Here is a 27,184-nt window from a genome sequence, read left to right on the forward strand (position 1 = left end):
CCCCCTGACCAATTTGGCAATCAGAGTCCAAGTTCACAGGAGAAGGGCCGGGCCTCTCCAGACAGGAACTGGGGTTGGAGGCTTCCTCTGCTACTTGCTCAGAGAGAAGAACCTTAGGAATGCCATTCAGTGCCTCGGTTTCTGAGCTGTCTCACTTGGGGAAATCCAACCATCATAGCTCACGGTCACCACTGCAGGAATCCGGATGCAGGCCAAGTACAGCAGCACGAGGGACATGCTAGATGCTGATGGGGACACCACGATGAGCCTGCATTCTCGAGCCTCTACTGCAACCCAGCGGCCAGAGCCTGGCCACACAGGTACCCTGTCTCCCGTAGTCCAAATTGGCCAGACCCTTGAGAAATGCACAAGATGAGCCACCTCTCCTAGGAATGCACAAAGTGGAGGAAAGAGAGAAAATGTTTTCGTGATTTACAATAATGTGTAACGGTGCACTTTCTACAACTCGCCTGCCACATATATGAACGTGTGAAAAATTAAACGTATACGCATAAGTGTTTTTCTAAGATTCTGTCTCTGGCAGGGTGGTTTGCAGTTGAGGGTGTGTTGCTTTTACCAAGCAGTTTCAGCGCAGAGACGTGAGACTGCATCTACAGTGAGTGCAATGTCCCTTCCCCTTCCTGTGTTCCCATGAAGGCCAGATCCAGTGCTGTTTTACTTACCAGCTGTGATCTGATCTGGAAATTGAGATTTATAAAGGCTACCTTTTTGCAAGTTTTGAACTCATGGCTTTAGAGGGGGTTCTCCAAGCAGACACACCAACCCTGATATTTTGTTATAATAGTTCTGCATCTTGAAGTTGTGAGGTCTTGTGAGAGTCATGCCAACGTTAAGTATTTGCTTTATCATCTATGAAGTGACAGGGCATTAAATCAAATGCCTTCCAAGGTCCCTTCACCTTTGAAATCCTGACTTGTTGATGTAAATAGTGGCCCCAGATGCAATTACATCTCATCCCATTCCCTTTTGTTCTGTTGACTCCTAGAACATTATTGAAATGATTGGATTAAATTATGAAAGTATTTAGTTTTAGTTACATCTTATGCTTCTATTTCAAATAATTCACCCTTTGACATAGTAATAATTACTATGTAATGATATATATTATTACTATGTCCATTGAAGAGACAATTCACACACATAAAGAAGGATTTTATTTCCTAGGAAACTCAGCCAATCTAAGGCAGAAATGTGAGTTAAGTTCTAGTAAAAAGACATCAAACTGTAGTAGAGACAGGACTAGGTTCTAATACCAGGGGTGTCACTTACTGTGTGATATTGGACAAGTAACTTAAGTATCCTGTGGCCTCAGCTTCTTCTTTTATAAAATGTTAATGATGGTAACCATGTATACAGTGCCTATGATGTGTCTGATATTGTTCTAAGCACTTATACATATTAATTCATCTTAACTTGAACTAATGTTAAATAGAAGTAACAAAAACTCTCTTATCAGGTGGCTCTAAGTACTAAGGTTGATAACCAAGTAATAAAAGTCCTTGGTACGTTGCAGACACATCAAAAATGTGAGTTCCTTTTCAATATTCCATTCCTTGAGAATTCTTAAAGTGATCTGTTTAAAAGTTTTGTGTGGATCTGCATCAGAGAGAGATTCATGTAGTGCCTGTATTTTCATATGTCCTAACTTTTTGACCATATCCAGATATTCGTCACCTTTTAAAATCTGGATGCTCACTTTTTCACCATTCTCTTCCTTTTCTCCTTTATCAAAAAACTTTTAGGTGTTCTTCCCTTTTCTTACTAAACTTTTCCATTCACTTTCTATTCGTTGAATGACCCTCGACCTGAGACCCACTAATGTGGCTGCTTTTTACATTTTTATTTACTTATTTAGTTTTACTAAACTATCTAGTAAGTTGTGAGGCGGTCCTGGGGATTTCCAGCCTCCTTGATGGGAAGCAAAGTGATAACTTTGGGATGTCAGTGTCTGTAGCCACCGGATATGTGTAACAGGACACGGTATGTTTTCTTCCAACAAATCCTGTGAAGAGCCAGCTGTGGTTTCAAGTGGTTTGTGTACAACTTCATTTTCACCTATGACTAGAGCTGGGAATTCTCACAAGGCTTAGTGATCAGCATAATCAAGAACAGGGTGTACAGATAAGTTCGGCGGAGGTTGAGGGTGGAGAAGGGGGTGGAGCAGGATAAAGCACCAGCTGAAACATCTGGCAGCCTTTCTGTAAGAATGGAAATGGAAACAGCAGGAATAGGGGTTACAAAGAAGGATCTTGGAGGCAAACACCTGAAAATAGTTATCTTACCCTATGTGTCTGACATTTTGTTTCCATCTGGTGATAATGCAAGTGTTTAGAGGAATGTCACTCTAGAAGTCTAATTATCTGTTAGAAAAACAGATCTGACATCATTTTGCTGTTAAAAATAACAGCAACAACTACTCTGGGAATTTTTTGGCAATGCAGAAGATTCAGATTCAACTTAATATCGGGGCACAGCTATGACTAGAAAATTTTAATGTTTTCTTTAGAATTAATAAAAATAAATGATACACATTCACTTATTTTCTAGTTTTCAATTTTTCGATATAAAATTTATGTCTGTGTTAAAAAATGCCAAATCATTCAGAGGATAGAAAGTAAAAACGAAAGACAACACCCTCAGACCTCCTCTCCCTAGATTTATGCTTGGGGTCATGTTATGCCAGGCATGTGGCAAAGTACTGAGGATACAATGTCAAACATGACATGATCCCTGCGTATGAGGAAACTTAAAGTCTAATACAACTGTCAACTGAGCAGCAAGTGTGATACAGTGCCGTGATGGGGCATAAGCTTGGTATAAGGGAGAGCTTGGTCACTTCTGTCTGGTAGGGGTAGAGATCAGGAAAGGTTTGAGAGAGGGAGTGACCATTGAGTGGACTTGACTTTAAGATGTTCCCCATGACATGGGAGCAGAAATGGGAGGTTTAAGTGGCTGCAGTCACTACAGGCAGGCAGACACATAAGAGGAGAGCCATGGCAATCTTATGTAACTGTTTTTCAGAGAACATTAACAAATATGTTATGGCTGAGGGGCAGAGTTGGAGGGGGAGGGTTGACAAGAGGTAAGTCTGGAAAGTTACGGAAGACATTATGTCATACGGAGGTATTTTGATTCTATTCAGTAGGTGAAATGAGTAGGATTTAAACAGGGAATAACATGATCAATTTTGTGTTTTTAGAAGACCATCTAGGCTGCATGAGGAGTGTGAAACTGGATGAGCTAATACCCAGATTTTGCACTAGTCTAAGAATGAGAGGAGAAGAACCTGAACTGAAGTGGTGTGGAAGTGAGGAGGAGGAGTCAGATATAAGAGATATTGAGGAGGGAGAGTTTAGAGAATCGGTGACTGGTTACAAGGGGGAAGGCAAGGAGAGGGAGAGCATAGGTGGAGTAGGTTCCATCTGACGACATGTAGATGGTGCTACCATGAAGTGAGCTAGAAACTACAGGAGGAATAGGAAAGATGATGGATTCAGTTTACGTTTGAGATGCTTGTAAGAGAAGGCACAATTGGAGTTGCCCTAAGGCACTTGTATATACAGCATGTGGGTCAGAGGTAAGGATTCTGAACGGCGTATACATGTGAGAATCGTTGGCATTTAGGTAGGAATTAAACTTTCTGAGTGAGATCACTGGGGAATGTAAAATGAAAATGAAAACAAAACAAGACAAAACACTGGAGAAGAGTGCCAAAGAGAGAATCTTAGGGAGTACAGTTGAGGGGCAGGCTAAGAAAGAGACTCCAGTAGGAGCTGCTAAGGATGAGTGGTAAAGAGTAATGATGTGGAACAGGAGAGAGGAAGCCAAGAGACAATAACTTCAAGAGAAATGGACAAGTCAATGGTAATGAACAGTGAATTTAAAAAATAATAAACAGTCAATACGGCAGAGAGTACAAGTATGAGAAAGGCAAAAAACAGCTTACTGTTTTAGAAATAAGAAGGAAAATAGATTATTATATAGCACAGGGAACTCTACTCAATACTCTGCAATGGCCTATATGGGAAAAGAATCTAAAAAAAGAGTGGATATATGTATATATATAACTGACTCACTTTGCTGTACACCTGAAACTAACACAACATTGTAAATCAACTGGACTCCAATAAAAATTAAAAAAAGAAAAGTCATGGCATAAATCTCATCTAATTGATTCAACAAATCTTTAATTCACGCCTACTAAATATTTAGCATTATGGTAGCACTGGGGAGACTCTATTTTTAGGTGCTTGGAGAAGTGGAAGGAATAATCTGAATCACTAATTAGAAGAACATGTCATGCACTGCTATTGAACATATGTAGGAGGCCACAGAAGCAAAGAAGAATGAATAAGTTACTGACCATGTTTAGTCATGTGGGTATTTTTGGTCGAGGTGACATTTGACCTAGTCTGTAAGTCTGAGTCTAGGTTTTCCAGGAAGAGCAACTCAGGCACTGGGTGACCTTTCCAGAGTGAGGAACACACGTGCAAAGATAAAAGCACAGAGATAAGAACTAGCTTGGTGCAGTGTATTCCGGGGTAAAAGAAGGAAGACGAGAGTACAGAGGGAGGAGATGAGGTATTGATTTTGGATTGGAATTTAGATCAGGATAAGATCATTTTGGGAGACATCAGCAGAATCAAACAGGATGGCAAGGTAGACTGTTGGTCTGAGGAATGGGTAGTCCTCAAAGAAGGGGTGGATGAGGGGGTTTGGGGCAGCTGTGGCTAAAAAGTAGGATGAAAGTCTACCGTGGAGGGCCTTTTATAGCATGCTGAGGAAGATTTTCTCCTTAAGGGAGAGAGTAAATTTAGTAAGCTCACCTTGGTGGTAGAGTGGAGAATGTATGATTTAAAATGACTATTACGAACATATTCACAATATAGAAGTGAAAAGTTGCAAGTGGTAAAATGCTAGTGTTTCTGTAATTCCGTATGGAACTGCCATATACAGGCAAATATTAATGTGGGATTTGTTGGGAGGGTTAGAAAATGATTTTAAACAATGGCTCTGGGGACTTCCCTGGTGGCGCAGTGGTTAAGAATCCGCCTGCCACAGCAGGGGACACGGGTTCGAGCCCTGGTCCGGGAAGATCCCACATGCCACGGAGCATCTAAGCCTGTGCGCCACAACTACTGAGCCTGCGCTCTAGAGCCCACGAATCACAACTAGTGAAGCCCGCACGCCTAGAGCCCGTGCTCTGCAAGAAAGAGAAGCCACCGCAATGAGTAGCCCCGCTCGCTGCAACTAGAGAAAGCCCGCACGCAGCAATGAAGACCCAACGCAGCCAAAAATAAAATAAATAAAATAAAATAAAATAAAATAAAACAATCAGCTCTGGAATGAGAGTGCTTGGATAGAACGTCTGGCTCCATCATTTACTAGCTGTGCAACCCAAAGCAAATTAAGCAGCTCCTGGGCACTGCAGTTTTCTTATCCAAATAAAGGTTAAAAATAGTGCCTTCTTGGCTGCTTCTGCTTTCCAGACAGCCCACTCTCATCCTTTCTTGGGAGTGTACTTTCCCTTTGCTTAATTTAAACTTAATTAAACTTAATTAAAGTAGCAGTTTACTACTTAAAACTGCTCTATGCCTCTCATCTGAATTCTTTCCCTGGAGAGGACAAGAACCAAGGAAATTGCTGTTCCACAGTGTCTTTCACAGAGCAGAAATTGTAAATTTTAATGAAGTTCAGCTTATCAACTATTCCTTTCATGGACTGTGCCATTGGTGTTGCATCTAGAAAATCATCACCAATACATACAATGGAATAAAACAGAATGGAAGCTTGCCATTTGTGACAGCATGGATAGCCCTTGAGGGCATTATGGAAGAATTGTCACCTGGGGAATGCCCATGATTCTCAACCCACCGAGTTAAACTAGTTCAAGGGCTTCCTGGTACAACAGCTGCTCTAAACCTTGGCTCTGCAAGGGGGGACCAGTCACCACAGTGTCCGCTGCAATTCCAGACAAAAGCGGAGCAAAAGGAACATCAATTACCAACAAAAAAAAAAACACCTCAAACTACCTGGCACTTTCATTATCCTGGGCAGCTTTATTCTCAGTAAATGTGCCTTTGCTGGACTTTTCATTTATTAAAATGGCTTCCAAAGTTTCAAAAAAAATAATAGTGCCCTCTTGAATAATTATTGGGAGATTCAAATGAAATACTACAACATATATAACACACTCAGTAAGTACTATTATCAGTTGCTGTGTGTCCTTGGGTAAGGCAACTAAGCTCTCTAGGTCTCAGTTGCCTACCTATAACATTGGGATTATAATAGCATCTACCTCATAAGGTATTTGTAAAGATGGATGAGATAATTCATATACAGCATTTATCTCAGTAACTCAAGGAATGTTAGCAATTATCATTAATAGTAATGTTGTTTTTGAATTATGTTTCAGAAACAAAACCCCTTGACTGGATGTACAATGGACTCATGTAAATTTTGCTCAAAAGGAGAAGGAAAAATACAATTGACTTTCTAATTGCTGTGAATTAGAAACTCGATATTCTAGAAATAGCTTATATGTTTTTAGAAGTATAGTCTGTTGAAATTATAGGAGAAGTAACACTCATTTACTTTAAGAATGAAAATAGCAAATATCTGAAATCGATTTGTAAGAGAAAGGAAACATGCATTTTCACGAACGCTGAAAAATATGCTCAAACCACAGAACCTCCAACCTTTTCCCGTGAGGTTTACTGTGTACCACATGCGAGGATTAAGGAAACAAAGTTGCTAAAAAGACAATATTTAAAATTTAAAAATATATCCAAAAGTCAGATATATAATCAGCAATGTCTCATGATTGAAAAATGTTGTCAGTAATCTAAAGGATGAGGTAAGTCACTTCTGAAATATTATATACCTTGTCACCTGTTTAGCCCCATGTCCCTGTGAGGCTGGTTCACAGGAAGGGTAGAAACTGATGTGCTATGGTTCACAGGGAAAGGTACAAACTGAGGTGCTAAGCGTGACAATTTAATCCTGGCTCTGCCACTAGTTTGCATTGTGGCTTTGTGCAAATTATTTAAATTCTTTGTGTCTTTTCAAGCTTTTACGATCCTTTCTATTTCAGAGGCATATTAATAGCCTACATTTGGTAATGTTTGTTTCATTTCTTAGAAGGCCTGGGAGTGGAGGTGTACAAAGTGTTCCCTCTGATGCCTGATGAAGGGCAGCTGGTCAAGTATGACAACTCTCTTCATCCACAAAGTTTCGCATAACTACAAAGGGATTTCTATTCAAAACTTGACCTTAGCACTGTAGCCTTTTATAGTATAGTTATAGTAAGAGGATACAGGAAAGGGGTGTTTTTTTCTATATATATCTTATTATTCCTAGGGATCTTTGTATCATTCCTTGGCCTGTCCACACCTTTTTCTAAACATGCCTCGAGACAGCATAGGGGTTCTCTTCCAAAAACTAAAACCGCAAGAAAGCCAAGCCAAACTGAAGCACCTCCCAGGCAGCTTATTTTTTCTTATTTTAGGGTGGGAGTAGTCCCTAGAGAGAGACCTCATTATGATCAGGGCACTTGGAATAAAACTCAGGAATGGTAAACCCACAGTCAGAAAAGAAAATACCTAGAGGGAAATACAGCTTCAAAGAAAAGGAAAAAGTAAAACTTTCAACACTATAGCCTTTCCATCATGGAAACCTGGTTTCCTAGGAAATGGTCACACCTGCTGTAGAAACTCCCTAGGGTTGTGTTTCTCTGGGTCTTTAGTTAAAATAGGAGGGATTGTGAATATTGAAGCAGGGAGGGAAGGAGACAGGGAGCAAGGAAGAGGTAGAGAGAGGAGAGTCCGGGTAAAGACATTTCCAAATGATCAGGGAAAGATAACTCCTTAGGAGGGAACTTTTAAAACTTTGTTTCCTTTAGCAGAGATACACTACACTTCTTTCTTATTATGTCCTAGAGGCAGCCTTAGGAAGGATCATGTATTTATTCTTTGCATGGATATAATTATTATTAAATAATGTTCTAATCTCTAAATTCCATCCCCTCATTTCACAGTAAGGATTTAAGTCCACTCTTGTTGATCCTTTGGGCAGAAAATCAACATCTCCCTTGCCCCAAATATTATACAAGGAAAAGTGGGTTTCTGGAGGTATAAATGATTTAGTTGATTTACATAGTTCTTCTTCTCCTTTCTAATTTTGGCTGGGGAATTATTAATCGTAAAAAAGGGACAGGATCTTTTAAAATTTTATGCCTTTGAGATGTGTATTAATATGAATGGGTTTCAGCAGGAGGAGCCAAGTATATGACAGAGGTATTTATACATACTAAACACATTCATTCATTCAATTTTATTCAATTTTAATTGAACTTATTTCAACTGATGTTCTAGGTGCCAGAACTGATGTTCTAGTGACTAAACAGACAATAGTCTTTTCCAAGAAGGAGCTTTTTTTCTCCTGGAGTAAGACAGACATAACCCCCCTTCCCTCAAATAAGTAAGATATAGAGTATATTTGATGGTAATAACAGATGAAGGAGAAAATAAAGCTACCATGGTGGTGGGTCTACATATGTACTTGCCTCTGGAGTCTAGAAACATCTACCTGGTTAATTTTCTTGGGCTATATAGAACTTTAAAGAGACGTAGGGTTTTGGAGAGGATGTTTAGCTTAAGCTATATTCTGCTCTGTGATCTTATTCTTTTATGTTCTGTTGATTTGAGATATTCTTAAGGACAATGCCGTGAGAAGCTAGCAATTTCCAGAAAAATTTAGGCCAAATCAGATAAGCCAGCTAATTGAAGGAAATAGGGGAGAAAGCAAATCTCTATTATATCTGTTTATGATTCAGAATCTCACATAAGTCAGTGTATAGAAAGCAGTTTGGCCAGGAGATGAATTTAGCTGAGTCGGCCCTGTGCTGACAGAAATATTGCTGAAAAGTCAATAGATTTTTTAAAAAAATCAACCTGTAAAGTTTAATTTTAGATAACCTCACTAGGTTATTCTAGATGACCTCACTAGGTGATGGGCTTACTCTTGACCCAGCAGGGCCTCTGCAGTCACCACAAGGCTCTGTGCCTCTGTAAAAATTACAGTTAGGTAATATTAATTTTTCATAATTTCATTCTTCATTCATTCACTCGTTCAAATATGTATTCAGCCCTTATATGCCAGGCACTATTTTCAGTACTGGAAATACACTGTGAACAAGATAGACAAGATCATTGTTTCAATGGAAGGTACATTCAAGGGGAGGTGATAGACAAAAACAAAGAAAAACCATGGAAATATCACTTAATAATCTTATTTTTAAAAAACATACATAATGCGGTGATGTGCTAGAAATGGACTTCCAAGGACATCTTCCAACGATGTGCCATTTAAGTGGAAAGCTGGGTAACGGGAAGTAGGCTACCAATAAACGATCTGAGGACTGATTAATGCAAGGGAATAGGAAGAGCTAATGCAAGGTTACCAAGACATGGACACACTTGTTTGGATCAAGGATAAACAGAAGCCCACTGTGACTAGAGCATTTGAGTGAGAGAAGAATAGTTCAGAAATGGGTGACAAACCTAAGCAGGGTCCAGAGGAAAAAGATTCTTGTAGAATTTTATTCTAAGTACAGTAAAACTATAGGCAGTTTTTAAGTCACAACGTACCATAATAAAATGTCCACTTTTTAAAAAAGAGCCATCTGGGTCTTAGGAAAAGTGCTGTAGATTTTAATCTAAAAATAATGCACACTATTGAAAGTTTTTATGAAGGATATGATTATAAAGTGAAAATCAGATTCACATTTTAAAATATATCAATGTCTGTATCCTGATTTTTACTTATTTTTCCCTGTTAGATTGTAAGTCTCAGAGGATCGTGATCATATTTTCTATTTCTATACTATCTTTGCTAGTTATCATTCCCCATTTGGCAATAATGTTTAGCACAAATTTCTGTACCTGAAATTTATCACACAGAGGACTTTGCTAAAGAGGAAATGAATTTCTGTGTCTTTAATCTTTCTGTTTTCGAACCTGACTTGAATTCCCAATGAAGCGAAACTCACAGGTCACGAAGAGACCAGGGTTTGTTTGAGAGTTTTACTGTCCCTTTATTTTATTTTAATCACAATGCTAGAGGATACCTGCAGCTGAATGAGGGTCTTCCTGATCAGATATTGCTGGCTGTTCAGATTGATAGTTGACCTCACTAGGTGATGGGCTTACTCTTGACCCAGCAGAGCCTCTGCAATCACCACAAGGCAAACCCGTCAGGTGTGGGCAAAGGAAGGATGCTGGCTACAGCTTTTTTTTCTTTTTTTCCTTAACAGGTACAAAGTTGAGATCACTTAGATCCATCCTTGAGAAACTGATGATCATGTTACTTTTAGAATCTATTTTTGGAGCTATAAAATCAAATGAAGGAGCAAACAAAATCCTTACAAGAGAAAGACTTCTGACAAAGAAATCCCAAAAAGAAACAGTAAAACAATCATTTCTCATTACTGATAGGCAATTTGCTTTTTCAGAAGAACCATATGGGAGGGGGGCGTTTTGCAAAAAGTAACAACAAATTAATTCCGCCTCTTCTCTGATGATGTGAAAAATTGTTCTTTGTGAAGGCATTTTCGTGGGAGTCTTTTACAACTCTCATTTTGACAGAAAGAAGGTTATACAAATAGCCGTATGGAGATGATGGTAATGCATAAAACTTGATTCAGTGCAAAGTAGGACGGGGTGGATGGGGAGGGTAGGAGTGGGTGGGGCTTGTGAAAGAATCCAGCCGTGATAAGTGAGGCTCGGCGTGGAGCCTTGTGACAGCGTTTCCCAGGACAGAGGCAATGTTATCTAGCCCCTGAATACTGTTGCCCTGAAAATTTTTGCTTCTTCCCGGAACCAACTCCTCTCACTAGCTTGCTGCTGACATAGATCCAGGAGGAAGAAAAAGTGTCTTTTCTTTTGTCCCCTGCAGAGCACCGGCGTCCCTCTTCAGCTTGGCGTCCAGTGGCCCTGATCCTGCTGACTCTGTGTTTGGTGCTGCTCATTAGCCTGGCAGCTCTGGGGCTTGTGTGTAAGTCTGCACTCTGACTTGGGGGACGATCCTGGTTCCAAGGTTTGTCTGGGATGAGAAGTACTTGTTATGATATTCTTTTTTTTTTTTACTTTGATTCTGGAGCCTGTGTATAAGTCCTTATTCTAATGCAACTCTGTAAATGATGTACCTTATTCCAATGCAACTCTGTAAATGATGAGCATAGTGGAAGAAACATTAAAATGCAACAATCACTTACCAGCTAGACTTTTACATTCTGAGATAAGGTTTTTGTTGTTTGTTTATATATCAATATTTAACATCAGCAATTTTTAATGAGTGCATAATTCAGCCCTCTTCCATTCCACAAAAGACGACAGCGGCAGTGGTTTTTGCTTTTAGCATTCATGGCTCAGTGGGCTAATCAGAGGAAAAGATTTCATTTATAACCCACCCCCCTCAATATACGGAGAATAGACCAGGTCTTAATCGCTGTAGTGTTTTTCAAAAACTCCAGGAAGTTATAGAATCATTTTGCAAAGACTCATGAAAATCAAATAAGGAAGAATTCACGTATAAAGTCTTTAAGTTTCAAACTAGTAAGGGCAGAGTAAAAAACTTAAAAAGGGAGTGAGTAAATAAATGGGTTTCATCAGATGGGACCCTACGGCAATATGTCCTGAACAGTTGAAGAAGGTGGTTCAAGGTAAAAGATCACATAGAAAAGCAGGTTCAAATGTCAAAATTGGATTTTTATTGGAAATTTTAGAACTTGTTTGTAATCTTACATTTTAAAATTAAAAAAATATATATATCTTAGTGTTTCTACCCTGGCTCCCAAATTTTTACTTCATTTTGATATAACTGTTGGTTTGCATACACCATTCTTTTTAACGGTATAAAGCAACTCTCACGATTCATGAAGAATTTTTTTTACTTAGATTTAGAAACCTGGAGTTTAAAGTTAAGTGTTGAAATTTTCTAGCCAAGTGATGTTGAGAAGGTTACCTATTCTCACTGAGCCCAATTGCAAAGCTATAAAAATATAGAAACAATAACATGACTCTTTCAGTGACTGAATGGGATAACAATATATGGTACATTGTCAATACTCAATATAACGATCAATAGATAAATGGATTTATGATTTTAGGTTGAGTAATGGTTTGACAGTGTACACAGAAAGGTTTATTGAGCAGTAAATATGGTTAAGGAATTTATCCCTGAAGTCAGGAATTGTCATTATGACTCCATATTTTCAGATACGGAAACAGAAATTAATTTGCCCAAGGCAATACAATTTATTATGTACTATAGTCCAAACCTGAGTGTAGGCAATGCGCCCAGAGCCTGGGATCTTAAATAACATACTGTTGTTGTCTTCCCCAGATGTAGAAAATAGAAATAGAAATAGAAGTGAAGTCTATAAGGTGTCCAGTCTGACTTGGTAACTTGGGTTAGTTTTTCAGTTCTACCAGCTCTCCAACACTCAGCAAGAAAACATTTCTCAAAAGGAAGAAAGGCTGGGGAATCTCTCCCGACAGCTGCAATCTCTCCAAACTCAGAAAAGGAAGCTTGCAGAAACTTTGCATCACGTGGCTGAAAAACTCTGTCGTGAGCTCTATAACAAAACTGGAGGTGAGTCCTGTTCATTGAGCGCCCCTCTGCCCTCAGGATATCTGTCCGTATAGGGCTGATTCTCCCATCAGTGTACCTGGGAACCATGTATTATTCAACGAGGTGTCTGGCAAACGTAATAAAGAGTTTGGACATCCAGATCATCCCCAGTTATCGGGATCATGTAGTTCAGCTGTGTCTGTGTTACAGAACGTGAAGGGATTCAGCAAATTCAGACATTTAGAATAATAAATACAATTAACTTCAATTAACCAAAATAACACTACAAGTAAATAAAATACAGGTTTTTTTTCTCAATTGACCTTGGCACATAAATACCTAAGAGTAGGATACATTTCATAATGTTTTCACAAATCCTTCCTCATTAAGAAGTTAATGAACTCATAACTATAGTTCCTGGATTTTAAGAATCACATAGGAATAGAGTTAAAAAGACAGATAAATGGAATCAAGCTCTAGTTATTTTAATGTAGTATGACTTGTCTGGGTACCAAAAATCTGCATTTTATTAAGGACCACCTATGATGACAATGCCAATGTTGGATGAACTGTGCTTTGGTAAATACTACTGGAGAAGCCTAGAAGCATCACCTTAGTTCTTTGTCTTCTTTTTCTTCTATCCTTCTGGGTTTCATAACACCCAGCTCTATTCAAGTCTGTCTTCTTTTCTGTTCTCCTTATTATGCGTGCACAGGAAGCCAGACACATTTCCAAGTCTCCGATTTTTCTTTCGGGGACTCTACAGTAAGATGAAGTCTCCTAGTCTTCCACACACAGACTGGTTTCCACACTAACCAGACAGCCTGATTTCATTGCTACCCAGTAAATAACATCAACACGCACACTTCCACTTCTCTAAGTGATTCTTTCCTACACGACTAATGATCTCAGTGGTCATAATTTTATTTATTTCCTTTATTAGTCTTTAACTTTATTGAGGAATAATTGACAAATATAATTATATATATTTAAAGTATACTCCATGATGAGTTGATATACACATACATTATGCAGTGATTATCAAGATCAAGATAATTAACACACCTACCAGATTATTCATGGCATTAAGGGACATTGTAAGGGGTTTGGCTTCTATTTTGAGCAAAAGAAAGATTCATTTCAGGACCCCGAGCAGGAGAAATACATGTCTGACATGAGTTTTTAAAGGCTCATTCTACAAATATGTTGAAAATAGACTGGGAGAGGGTAGGAAGGATAGAAACAGAGAAATCACATAAGAGATGACTATTGCAATAATCCAGGAAAGAGGGAATGGTTCCTCAAGCTAGGATATTATTGGTGGAGATGAATGCACGATGGAATAAAGTGGGGTGTGAGGGAGATAAAGGAGTCAAAGATAACTCCAGAGTTCTGGGGCAAAGCAACTAGAAGCATAAAGATGTGATCAAGTGAAATGGGGAAGAATTCTGTGGTCATGAAGGGGGAGGTTAGGAACCAGGGATGCTGTTTTGAGCATGTTGACTTTGAAATATCCCTTAGATGTGTGTGGTGATATGAGTAGGCAGTTTGATATATAAGGAAAAAGGTCTGGCCAGAGATATAACCCGAATTTCAAAGCAAATCTCCCAAATTATTGATTTATTTAAAACCTCATTTTACCTTATGAAATATTTTAAACGTCAGAAAAATACGAACAATAATGTAACATCCATTTGTGTATTGACCACTCAGATCTTCACATGTTAACATTTTGACACTGGATTGCTTTTAAAAATAAAGACATTTTTGTGGAATCATTGAGTTCCCATGTCACCATACACCAACAAGGGATGTGGATACAGGTGCCCAACTCTCAAAGGCCCAAGGCCATGTATCCACATAGGTGATAAGACCATGGTTCTCAGGGCCTAGTTCCTATATTTACAATCACGATGCACTCAGTCCATCTTACCCTTGACTTGTGCACTTATTTCTCTGACTTTGATGACCATTTCAATTTCTGACACATGGAAATTTACCATTTTAACTCATGCTTGGCTTAGTATTGTATTTATGTGATTTTTTTCTAAAATTTTAATTCACTTATGCTTTGAATGAAAAAATAATCCAGATTATATATATATATTATATATATATATATTTATATATATATTTCATTAAAAAATCCTTTTACTACTATATAAGTGGATTTTGAGGAAGAAAATTATAGAAACTTCAATGGTTTCCCAAATCCAATGCATACTGAGTTTTTGAACAGATGAAAAGTTCTTTATGAAATTGAATATCCTCTCTGTATGCTGAATTACATGGGGCAAGGAACACTGACGTTCCAATCATTCATTACTAGATTCCATTGTCCATAAAAGCAGGTAGTGTCTATTTTAATTCCCATTGTATACCCAATTATAATTCCTGGCATAGAGTGGGTGTTCAGTAGATATTTGTAATTATCATTGGGCAATTAAATATCTAATAGCGAGGGAATCAGTTCTTTCTTGTATCATCAAATATTATGTAATTTCAAGAGAACAAAAACAACAGACCTGGGTAGAAAATAACATTAAATTTGGTTTCTTTTCAAGAACACAGATGCAGCCCTTGCCCAGAAAAATGGAAGTGGCATGGGGACAAATGCTACCAATTCTATAAAGAAAGCAAGAGTTGGCAGGGTTGTGAATATCTCTGCATTGCTGAGAACTCGACCATGCTGAAGATAAATACACAGGAAGTACTGGTAAGGTCCTGAGGCTTGGTCAGTGTTTGAAGTACTCTCAGAAAGAAATCTTTCAAAGATTCTAAGGAGTCAAAGCCCACAGACTCTCCTGTTTATTGCAATCAAGGCCTAAGTCTTATTCCTATTGCTTTGAATGATCCCCTGAGGTCATCATTTGTGGAATGATCTCCACAAGTATCCACCCCTTAGAAACATGAGAGAAAGACCTTCAAGTTCCCCATCAGTCAGGAATCAAATGAAGAAGGTCTTAATTTCTTAACCTCTTTTGGTTTGAGTAGGAAGGGAACAATATTGGTGCCACGTCAGAGACATGAATGTAGCACTTCCTGTCTTTCCATGTGAAAGTGACAAAACTTTTGATTGAAAAACATTTAATTAAATCATTGCCATAATCTGCAAGTAAATATCCAGCCTTCCAGAAGTTTACGCCCTAACATAGACTGGTCAAGGCAAATATGAAAATGAAATTGGCATATATTGAGTAAGTACATGCAATTAAAGTTCACTATTAAAATGGCGTGATTGTTCCCTTTTCTCGTACATTTATTATTGCCTTTGGATTTTTTTTTTTAACATTTTTATTGGAGTATAATTGCTTTACAATGGTGTGTTAGTTTCTGCTTTATAACAAAGTGAATCAGTTATACATATACATATATCTCCATATCTCCTCCCTCTTGGGTCTCCCTCCCGCCCTCCCTTTCCCACCCCTCTAGGTGGTCACAAAGCACCGAGCTGATCTCCCTGTGCTATGTGGCTGCTTCCCACTAGATATCCACTTTCCACTTGGTAGTATATATAAGTCCATGCCACTCTCTCACTTCGTCCCAGTTTACCTTTTCCCCTCCCCGTGTCCTCAAGTCCATTCTCTACATCTGCATCTTTATTCCTGTCCTGCCCCTAGGTTCTTCAGAACCTTTTTTTTTTTTTTTTTAGATTCCATATATATGTTAGCATATGGTATTTGTTTTTCTCTTTCTGACTTACTTCACTCTGTATGACAGACTCTAGGTCGATCCACCTCACTACAAATAGTTCAATTTCGTTTCTTTTTATGGTTGAGTAATATTCCATTGTATATATGTGCCACATCTTCTTTACCATTCATCTGTCGATGGACACTTAGGTAGCTTCCATGTCCTGGCTATTGTAAATAGTGCTGCAATGAACATTGTGGTACATGACTCTTTTAGAATTATGGTTTTCTCAGGGTATATGCCCAGTAGTGGCATTGCTGGATCGTATGGTAGTTCTATTTTTAGTTTTTTAAGGAACCTCCAAACTGTTCTCCATAGTGGCTGTATCTATAGACTTTGGATTTAATTCCTCAAGTGGTATGACCATTATTTATTTATCATTGTTTTAGCAGAGGTCTTGGCACAGAGTAGTTTATCAACAGAGTTATTTAGTTGAAATTAATACCCTGCTAACTGTGCAAACTCTTAACATCTTTCTAGGTACATCTTAATTCCTATCCACTTCCTGAAATCTGTGATGAATGAAACTCTGCGATCTCTCTCAAACCTCTAAAATAATCTTTTTCATCCTTTCCTTTTTTTTAACATCTTTATTGGAGTATAATTGCTCTACAGTGGTGTGTTAGTTTCTGCTGTATAACAAAGTGAATCAGCTATACATATATCCCCATATCTCCTCCCTCTTGCGTCTCCCTCCCACCCTCCCTATCCCACCCCTCCAGGTGGCTCTTGATGGCTCAATTTAGGCAGAAAAAGAGGCGATTTATTTGACTAAGCCAATGTATCCTGGCATAAAACCTCCTAATTTTTTTTATTCTCTGTTTCCTCCACCTCCAGCACAAACTGAGGATTCAGATATACCACTGAAGTATACTAGATGCAGTGGTTAGAAGTATTATTATGAAAGTTACGTAGTAATTTTATCTCATGCACTTCATGTATTTGCATATATTTAAGTCACTTTCATACGATTTATTTATAGAACTTTTAATGTGAAGGGGCCACCATTCAGTTGGAAACAATATTTTCAACTACAGTTTCTTTGATATGCCTATTCTGTAACTATCGCTTAGTGATAGTTTCATTTATATTTCCAATAATCTTTTATTGAACCAATATGTGCCATTAATTATCCGAGGGATTGAGGATGTGAAAATGAACAAAACAAAGTATATGTCCTTAAGGAACTCATAGTATCGTGGAAAAGGAAGGTATAACAATGGATAATGATAAAAGATTTAGATAATTTCTGTGTTAAAGAGTGAGATGATATAGAAGGAAATAAATAACTTTAAACATTTTTCAACATGGATAGTAGAAAAGGAATTACATATATGTAAATACACAAAAATGTATATGCATATATATGAAACATTTCTCTTTTTTCCCGTCTTAGTCTGAGACGTAAATCAGCCTTATAAATTTTTCTTTTACCCCTCTTTGCATTAAAGTATATTCATTATTCTTTTCTCGTTCCTGGTCAGTCCTTTTCACATGTATTCATGAAGATTACTTCCCATTCCTGCACTTTTCCTTCCAGATTCTTCCAGTTTCCAGAATCACTCCACATCTCTACATCCCATATTTTTTATATCAATCTTGTTAAATCCTGTGACTTGAAAATAATGGGTCATTTATAAATCTTGGTTGATGTGATTCTTGGTTTCAGAACATCAGCATATAGTCTATGCTTATTAAGACAAAATAATTCTTTAACTTGGACAAATTAACTGACCTCAGCATGAACACTCTTTTTCTTAAATGTACTATCATCTATGTGGGCAAGACTCATGTGTTGTTCTCATATTAAAAGTGAGGGCCAACCCTACACATCTCTGTATGTATATAACAGTTCTAAAGCTAAAGGTTTTCTTGTGTGCCTTTCACAGGAGTTTGCCATGCCTCAGAGCTACTCTGAGTTTTTCTACTCTTATTGGACAGGGCTATCCCGCAACGGCAATGGCAAAGCCTGGCTGTGGATGGACGGAGCCCCTTACTCCCATGAACTGTAAGCCTTCAGCACATTTCATGGGAAAGGCATTTAATAGAGAGCTTTTGCTTGAGTGACGAGAGTCCAACCATTTGGTTCAACAAGCGAGAACATCTGCTTTGTATGGATACTGTGTTTGTAGGAGGACTTCCAAAGGTGTATAAAACATAGTACTTACTCTCAGAATGGCTCATAAACCAGTGAGAGAGACAGACCGGGATTCTCTGAGAGAGAGGGAGAGAGAGGGAGGGAGAGAGAGGGCTCTCTTATGGGTGAATAAACTGAAGCCCAGGTTGTAATGGGTGACCTGCCTAAGATCGCACAACTCTACAACTTGTCAATACCCAGAGACAGTATAAGACCTCAGATTTCTTGGCTTTCTGTACAGTGAAATGGGGAGCACATCTTTCAAAATACAGTCTCTGAGAATAGATTTACTCACAATATAAACAGTAATATTATCAAAAATTAGTTTTACTTATATGAGCATTTAGATAGGAATGTGTATGGTATATTGTTTGAGATCGGTGAGCGTAATATCTATATCAAAATATATTACAGTTTAAAGCCTTGTTTAAGCAGACACCTTTCTATATACCTATATAGGATTTCTTTTTCCAGGAGATAGTACATATTCAATGTGATTATTTTTTACAGTTAAATAAACTGAGTCACAGAGAAGGTAGATAATTTTTCAGATGGCAGTAAAATCGAATGATAAATTGGATCATGACGTGTATTTTAATTTTAGTTAGAAATAGTTTTGTTGTTTTGGGTGACCTGGTGCTTCTAAGAATGCTTATGGAAACTGAGGAAAGAGTCTGGTGACCCCATCTTTCCAGTAAACTCATTATGGGTGTCTATTCTATCATTTTATCAAGCTTAGGACACTCTCTGTGTACTTTTGTATTTTACAAGTAAACTATGATAAAATGGACTTTTTTTTTTCTTTTTTGAGGTTTGAGATTGTAGTAGATTTCACCAGCCTAAGAAGTAGGGACTGTGTGACCATCCTCAATGGAAAGGCTTTCTCCAAGGACTGCAAGGAGTTGAGGCGATGCGCGTGTGAAAGAGCTGCGGCCACAGTGAAGCTGCAGAGGCTTCATGAGCCTCTCTGAGCCGGACACGGAGGCCAATGGTTCTCCAGCTACAGCTGCAACTGCAGCCTCCCTTCAGAGAAGTGGAAGATTCTGCTCTGCAGAACAAAAGTCAAGCTCTTTATGTGCGCCTGGCCTAGTGTGTTTCCGTTCCTTTTCCTTCCATTTCATCCCTGTTCATACCTTCCAGGTACTGAAGATTTGATAATAATAAATGTAAATCATGGAAAGTGTTGGTGGTTTTAGAATGGACTTGTGATTTGGGGAAGAATTCAGCGTAAAGACGCTCTTCAAAATGTGAGAGCAATCAGTGTTGTGGTTGTGTGTGCCTTATTGAGAGTCTGTGGGGACTCTACAAGAGTACTGATTATTTCATGATTTGAGAAAAATAAGAAGTCTTGGAGAGGCATGCTGTCTTCAAGAGGATGGTTTTAACATTTTAAATTTTAAATCTTTTGAGGCACGTTTATATCATCAATGTGTGGCTAAAGATGAGTTGACCGAATTGTGATAGGGTGAGTTATCCAATCAGGTCATGGCAAGTGAAAGAGACACTGTGACATCTGCATACACAGCTGGCTTCTGTGCAGGTGCCCCTAGCTCAGGACAATATGCACGCACATAACAGAAATCATTGCAAATAACACCATCACAACCACTGACTTCATCGACTTAGAGATAAATCAATTTTAGGGGTTTAACACTAGAAAGGATAATTTATTATCATTCTTTGTTTTCAACAGTGGAAACTGGGATGCTTCAGTTTTATTTTCAGTAAACATCTATCTCATGGTGAAATGACATTGAATTAGCAAATACATGATAAAGGGGAGATGTTTGTATTTATTACTGTAAGACTGTGTCACTTATCAATCGTTGCTTGTAGATTTCTTCCTTAAGAATTTTCCCTTCAATTTTCTGTTAATTAGTTAGGAAATTTCTTCAGCATTGAACAAATTTTGTATCGTTTTATTGTGTCCTGCAAAAAGAACTGCATTTGTGACCATAAAATGAAGTTTTAGATCCCGTATTGTAATTTATTATCTGGCAAATCCCTTTACTTCACAAAACTTATTTCATCAAGTATAAAGTAGACATATTTACAGTTTCCTCAGGGTGTTATTGTTGGCTGAAATGAGGTACACGTGGAATTAGTTTCATAATCTACATTGCAATGTAAAATGTAAGGGATGTGAAAAATATGTAGAAAAGCAGAGGAGGGATTTAGTTTTTAAAAGTAGGGAAGCGAAAGCAAGCATAAACAACCTTCTTCAGAGACCTATATTCGTGAACAAATTATAGAGAGGCCCCTACACTGGGGGCCTGTGGATATTACTAAATATTTTCCATGATGGGTGCAGATATTTAATGAACATGGTTGATATAATAAGCACATAACGAGAGACATGGATTAGAACTTTAGTTAAGCAATTAAGTGTTATTTAAGCCTTGTTACTGCAGAAAGAAAATATGGTTAATCTGAGAGAGTCAAATGATTTTGTGAACTAAGTAAAATTGAGGTGGCACACATTCAGTTTTGACCCCTGGCATCTTACGTGACTGCAGACTAGTTCAGGGCGGGATGACGGGTGTCTCTTTAAACGTCATTGCTTTAACAAGTCTAGCTGCCTGGTTAGTGGGCGATGATTAGTGTTTTCTCTCCAGATCTGCAGCCTAAGGGAAAGTGTCACTTTAGATGGTGAGGAAGGAAAAATAACAGCATGTATCTGCCGTTTGTTATTCTTGAGTTGATTCCTCTCCATCTTTGCCCTCAGCCTCCTCATCTACCTAATAAAATCCACAGCACTGATCACGACATGAGCAAATATTTCAGAAGAACAGAAAGGAGTATGGCACAGCATTCACTCCACGAACTTTTTATAAAAAAATTTTAAGAATAGGCAATAATCATAATATGACTTTCTGAGAACAATTTTCCGTTGAGAATCAGAGAGGGTAGAACCCCGTGAATGGGTTTTCCAACACGAGAAAACTTTCTTTCTTCTAGGCTCTTGTGTGTTTAGGTAATTCTGAAGAAACTGTGGGGAAATGTTAAATGAGGAACATGGCCTTTCCTGGTAGATCCGAGTTCCCCAGGGTAAACAATGAGCTATTTCTTTTCCTGAGGATATTGAACCAGCTCTTAAAATTTATCAACAGGAAACAGGTCAGGGGCCTTGTAACAGCAGGAAATGTGAGAAGTGTGCTGGGAGCTTTTACTTTAGAGATAGTAGCAGATGGTGAAATACGTAGAAAGGTCTAGAAAGTTGCCTCAGGGTTGCCCTCAATATTTGGGAGTCGAATACTTTCTAATGGAATTCTTGCAGTTTTTGAAGAATACAAAAAGCTGCATAATCTGATTTCAAGTGTACATAACTTATTTCACAAGTTTCATTGTATGAATCGATTTTTAGAATCTAATGATATTATTATTCTATCAATATTACCAAAGTTTTTCTTTTCATACGTTTAATGTCCTTTGGATAGAGCATGTTAAAAAAGCCTCTTTACATTTATAGGACAGGGTTTTATTTTTTCTATCCTTTCCCTTTTTAAAAACTAATCTGGAACTCAGTGAGATGGATCAGATACCCAGTTCATTACTGGTGGGACTAGGATATGAAACTGATTATCCCGGTGTTAAGGTCCAGTCTTTTACCACTGTGTTGAAAAAGGCCTTGCTTTTCTGGGCCAACAGCAAACTGCAAGGAAAAATCTTCCACCCATACCATCTGTGTGGAAAGCAATATTACCACTGAGGAAATCTGTAGAGGCTTATGCCAGCTGCTCTGTAGATAAAACTCGGACTTGTAAATACTGCATCACATGCTGGCGGATGATGTCAGCTGTAGGATGTTTGCCTCTGGCTTCATTGTACTTCTTCTAAAAAGAGTTATTAAATGCTTCCTATCCTTTCTCTAAACACAGCTCCATGACAATACTTTGAAGAATCTTGAAGACAAACAGTCTTTGCTTCTAAAATTTGCTATTATTTCCCCTTTATTCCAGGTTATTACATTGAGCTGCCAGCTGTAAAAACCAGAGGGGACAATTTATACTGTGTTTTCTTTGCTATTTTCCTTTTCTAGGTTCAGCAGAAAACTAGAGAATAATCCCTTTTATTGAAATTCCCACCATTTAAGCTCCAAGTCAAGGGTAAATAAAGAAACAAAACACAAAAACATGCCCTTCCCATCCCTAAAGGAATGTCTCCTTCAGAGGTCATCTTTTACAATAGACTTCCAGGTTCACTTAAATGATTTCTACTGCCTCCGTGAATTAGGTTTTATTTCACCTTATTTATTTAAGTGGTGTCTTTTTTATGAGGAGAGAAAGATGAGAATCTAATGTATCTCAGCTGCTCCTTGTGAGAAATGAAAGAGTAAGTAAAATTATATTGAATTTAACATCTATTTGATGAGAATCTGCTGAATGGTAAGGTGTTTTTCTAGGGATGGTAGGTAAGTGGTAGAAAAGTAATGTAATAATAATGAGTGAAATTTTCCTTTCTGTAAGTCATCAGACACTTTCACATCCATTGTCTGTGGGGAACAAGCTAGTCCATGCTTCAAGGAGTCTGCAGACCTAGAACAGAGATTGTCTACAGATTTATTGGCTTTAAGACAGATATTCTCTCCAGATACTTGGTGACAATTAACCCATAAACTTTATCTTCTCAATCTTCTTATAACATGAGCAGTAAAGGGGTCATTTTTATCTGGAATACAGAAATGTGGTTGATGCCTAGAGATGACTGATACTCCAGATAACAAGAGCAAGAACAGATGGAGTTCTCAGCAAGTTTACATATATTAATAATTTAGTCCTCAAACAATATTTTGAAGCAAGCTCTATTACTGTTTTTCAAGGAGGACATTGAGACACAGAGACATGTAGTTAGAAGTGCTGGAGTGTTAACCTTGAGAATCCAGATCGTGAGTCTTTTGATTTGCGAGTGGTGGGGATGGTCAGTGAGAGGCAGGAAGGCAGCTCGCAGCTCTTCTTTGCTGGAGACACGCTGATATTGGCAGCCTGACTATTCCTTCCACTTACGTGTAGCTCTGGTTGTTCATCTCTCCAGTAGAATTCTGCAGTCCTAAAAATGGTATTGTCTTACAGGCAGCAGATAGCAGCCTGTCTTCCTTCCAATTTGAAAATCCATATCTCTATCCTCCCATCCTACTGGTCCGATAACATAATGCCTGGAAACCCAGCAAATGCACAGAAAGATCTGGCAAACAGTGAGTTTAAGAGATCACATTTATTCATTTATTAAAAAGAGTATCAGTCAGCTAAAACTGCATCATCTCCCCAGTGACTTACAGATTTTTCTGTGGAGTTCACAGTCACTCTAAATTAAAAAGAGAGAGAGAGAGAGGAAGAAAAAAATGACAAATAGAAATGATGTTTCCTCAGCTTGTTTTCCACTCTTTAGGGTTTTGTCCTCTGTTGCTCTAAACCAATTTTATTCTTGGTAATTAACTTGAATAATGTCAAAGGAACATCTGGAAAATGTTGAGGAATATTACCATGTGTAAATGCAAGATAGGTTTTGTGTCTCAGGTAGCTGGTTTCACAGCCCTTGCACTGGTTTACTTCTGTGCTGGCTCTTAAACTCATTGTTACAGGTTTTCCAATGATCTGTTGCAGGTATTACCGTAATGGAGCAATCACTTCAAGGAAAATTTCTTTCAGGTAGAAGATCTTAATGCGTATTTCTCACAGATGAAATATTTCCAAATGCTGCAGTTAGCGGAAGAAAGGCTGTTGTTTCTGAGGTACTCACAGACCTGGTTAGTTGATTGGGGTCCCTGTGTTGGTGACCTGGAGAGGCAAGTCAGTGTATCTGAGGTTAGGTGTTGGGCTTATGGGAATGTTCTCTGGGCAATAAAATGAGAGATGCACAGCTTTTCCTTTTGTTTTAATCTGTCACCCTCTTGAGGTAGTTTTGCCCTTCTTCTTCAATAACAGAACTATTTTCTCTCAATAAAGTATGTAAATATTACTTCAACAAGCAGCATTTATTTTTTTAAAAAAAAGCTTGGATACAAAAGGATAGGCTCTAATTTGGAATCTCTTTTCTGATTCTTAATTCTCAAAATACGAAGGCACTGCTGACCAGCCTCCCCAGTTCTTTCTGAAAGCTTACTATGGAAATTGCCTAATAATTACTATAGTCTCTTGCCCTTAGCACTCTAGCCTTTAAATGATACAAAGGAAATGTACTTGATAATCACATAATATTGTTCATTCAGACTCTCAAATTTTGATGTGAATGTGCTACAGTGTAATGGCAGTGGGGCTGAGATGGAGAAAATTTAGAAGTCATGTAGCCATTCTTAAATTATCTTGGCTTTGATTCCAATCAGAAGCCTGTGAAATTATCATGCTGGTTATGTCTTCTGGAGGAAATGTAAGGTATAAAATAAAATGAACTTTTGATTTCCCTCCTGTGTCTAATTCTTCTGGGAATGTTTCCCTCAGAGACTTACAGATCAGGGGAAGGAGAGGAGCCGTCTTGCCAAAGCCAAGGTTGGCTGGACCCATCCTGAGACAGTCCCACCCAGTAATCAGAGCTTCTTTTGATCTACCTCAGGTTGCCAGTGATAAAGTCCTATAAGAAACAAGACTTGAACGGTGAACCGAGGATGGAGCGGGGTGGGGGTGGGGGGGTACTACCAGAAAAACCCCAATAAATTACCATGAAATATAAAGTGTGGTATTTTGTTTCCACAGAAGTAATTAGAATTTGAGAGCTGGAAAGAGAGAGAGAGAGAGAGGATTTTTCAAAGAAAGGATACCTTTTTCCCTATTGCTAAATGATCAATGTGGTGTTAAGGACTACGGAAAAATTAGGCATCTGGTATCAAAATAGTTTTAACAGATTCAGAATTTGGCATATAGTATATGACTTACCCAGGATATTTCAATGTCAGAAATAGTTTAGAAGATTCCAGAAGCAACTTAACGGTAGGCATATTTTGTGAGAAGAAATATTTCTAACTTTTGTCACTAAATTTGCACAGAAAAAATAGTGTGAACCCATAATTGTAATACGTTAGTCCAAGTTGCCTTGGTTTATTGTATAGCCTTAACAAATTGTTCTACTATTACTCTTGCAAAAATGAACTTTGACTAGTTACTAAATATAGTAGGCATACATTTTTAATAAATTCATAAATGTGTAACTATGTCTTCTACTTCACACATAATTTATGGGTAGAATGATTTCAGGGAAACATCCTACTGTTTGCTCGTTAAGATGTTAGTAAACTAGATTTAAGGTCAATTAAACTTTTCATTTAGCAGATGCTTATTTTCATAAATCTCTCCATTTCATGATGTCATCTCACTTTTTATACTTCTACTTTTCTTGATAATTACAAAATTGTTATAGCTTATTATACTTCCCTACAGCATTGAAAATAAGACATTTAAAACATACATACACTTATAATGTATGCATATCTTGGAGTGGGTTACCATGTTACAAAACAGTATTTCTCTTGCCCTTTCCCCTTTTTGATTAACAAAGGACATAGAACTAACATATTCTCCTTGATTTTTGAATAACCATCTCGTTTTTTGTTTCTCCAGTTAAAAGAAAAACAAGCCATGTTAATTCTTACTTTGTGTGTTAAACCTTTTTTTCAACAAGTCTACCATTGTTATAGAGTATCAAGGAATTCTGTCTTATGAGAACCAGTCTTTTCTTTTAATGGGTAATACGGTATTTTCAGAATGATGTGAAACTATAAAACAGTGTTTACCATTTCTTCTTTGCTGTCTTATTTGTAGAAGCTTAGATCCCTCCTTCAAACAATCCTCTCTACTGGTGTGTCAAATTGTCCAGTTTTCAAAGACATGGTAATAACTTTCTCCATTCTGAATCCAGTTGTCTGGACAAGGGCTACAGTTACGGGTTTCAAATATAAACATTTTATTAAAGTTATTGTAAAAATATTAGTAGCATATCTTCTCAAAAGAACCCTTGTGTCACTCCCAGTAAAGCTGGACTCTTTAACCCAATGGTTCATATGATGCAGTACTTACCAACTTCAGCTGCTTTGAGGCTGAATACAGTAAGATTTATACAATTATTTCCAAGTGCAGTAGGTCTCTAAGAATTAGTTTAAGATAAAATTAATTTGAGAATATCTATTCCCAAATTGTTCCTCCTCTATAATAATTGATCTGATTATTCTATTTTTAGAAATCTTTCCTCCTTTTAACTTTACATCATTTATAATCTTCATTTGTTTGCTTATTGTTTCATGTCTTTTAATCTTATTGGCCCAATTTAATTGGGAATGTACTGAGCATAATAATAAGTACATTCCCAATTAATTGAGTAGCATAATAAGCCTCAAGTTGATGTTTAAATTCTGAGAGTTAAACATGAAAATTTTTCGCATAGAATGGAGAGAACAAACAATGCACCTTGAGGAATGATTTTAAAATTTGTGGGTGAGGAAAAGTGAACAAAAACACAAGTGACCAATATGTTTATTTTAGGACTTTGATATAACTAAGAAGTAAGCCATAGTGTTTAACCAGTTTTACAGAACCTGTGTTAAGAAAGAATGTATTCACAAAAGAAGGATGCTCAAATGTATAAAAGGGGAACCAAAGAGGAAGAATTTGACCAAGTGTTTCTGGCACAGTTTTATAGAGGGAAAGACACTGAAACTGCCAGAACACTAGTTATTAGAGAAAAGCCTTCTACTTAAGACCAAAAATAGTTCATTATCAG

General features: G+C 37.7%; 3 protein-coding genes across 5 annotated transcripts in view; 2 read left to right on the forward strand and 1 right to left on the reverse strand.

The window, feature by feature from the left end:
* The window catches only part of CLEC12A (C-type lectin domain family 12 member A), a 340,991-nt gene that overhangs the window by 258,294 nt on the left and 55,513 nt on the right, over nucleotides 1-27,184 (forward strand). The window lies entirely within an intron of this gene.
* On the forward strand, nucleotides 69-24,455 carry CLEC1A (C-type lectin domain family 1 member A). Of its 3 annotated transcripts, XR_014252430.1 has the most exons (7): nucleotides 75-320; nucleotides 10,975-11,073; nucleotides 12,496-12,672; nucleotides 15,216-15,367; nucleotides 18,234-18,352; nucleotides 19,293-23,672; nucleotides 24,082-24,455. XR_014252430.1 is itself a non-coding variant. In XM_082420356.1 (6 exons), the coding sequence occupies exons 1-6, from the start codon at nucleotides 206-208 to the stop codon at nucleotides 19,304-19,306; spliced, it is 624 nt and encodes a 207-aa protein (XP_082276482.1). In that variant the 5' UTR covers nucleotides 69-205; the 3' UTR covers nucleotides 19,307-19,447. The 3 variants fall into 3 exon arrangements, 2 of the variants coding, with proteins under 2 accessions (XP_082276482.1, XP_082276481.1); XM_082420356.1 differs by lacking the exon at nucleotides 24,082-24,455 and having other exon boundaries at nucleotides 69-320; nucleotides 18,286-18,352; nucleotides 19,293-19,447; XM_082420355.1 differs by having other exon boundaries at nucleotides 19,293-24,455.
* CLEC9A (C-type lectin domain containing 9A) overlaps nucleotides 21,319-27,184 on the reverse strand; it is a 13,883-nt gene continuing 8,017 nt past the window's right edge. Inside the window, 6 exon segments of the mRNA XM_082420428.1 lie at nucleotides 21,319-24,255; nucleotides 24,924-25,018; nucleotides 25,022-25,045; nucleotides 26,202-26,219; nucleotides 26,221-26,271; nucleotides 26,275-26,354. Coding sequence (XP_082276554.1) covers nucleotides 24,123-24,255; nucleotides 24,924-25,018; nucleotides 25,022-25,045; nucleotides 26,202-26,219; nucleotides 26,221-26,271; nucleotides 26,275-26,354 — 401 coding nt within the window. The 3' untranslated portion in view covers nucleotides 21,319-24,122.

The sequence above is a fragment of the Balaenoptera physalus genome (genome assembly GCF_965194825.1).
Source record: "Balaenoptera physalus genome assembly, chromosome: 13".
Taxonomy (NCBI): Eukaryota; Metazoa; Chordata; class Mammalia; order Artiodactyla; family Balaenopteridae; genus Balaenoptera; species Balaenoptera physalus.

Coding starts and splice junctions, on each gene's coding strand:
- CLEC1A (XM_082420355.1), top strand. CDS start 206: ATGCAGGCCAAGTACAGCAGCACGAGGGACATGCTAGATGCTGATGGG. Junction 11,074..12,495: donor GGCAGCTCTGGGGCTTGTGT/GTAAGTCTGCAC, acceptor AACTTGGGTTAG/TTTTTCAGTTCTACCAGCTC. Junction 12,673..15,215: donor GCTCTATAACAAAACTGGAG/GTGAGTCCTGTT, acceptor TTTCTTTTCAAG/AACACAGATGCAGCCCTTGC.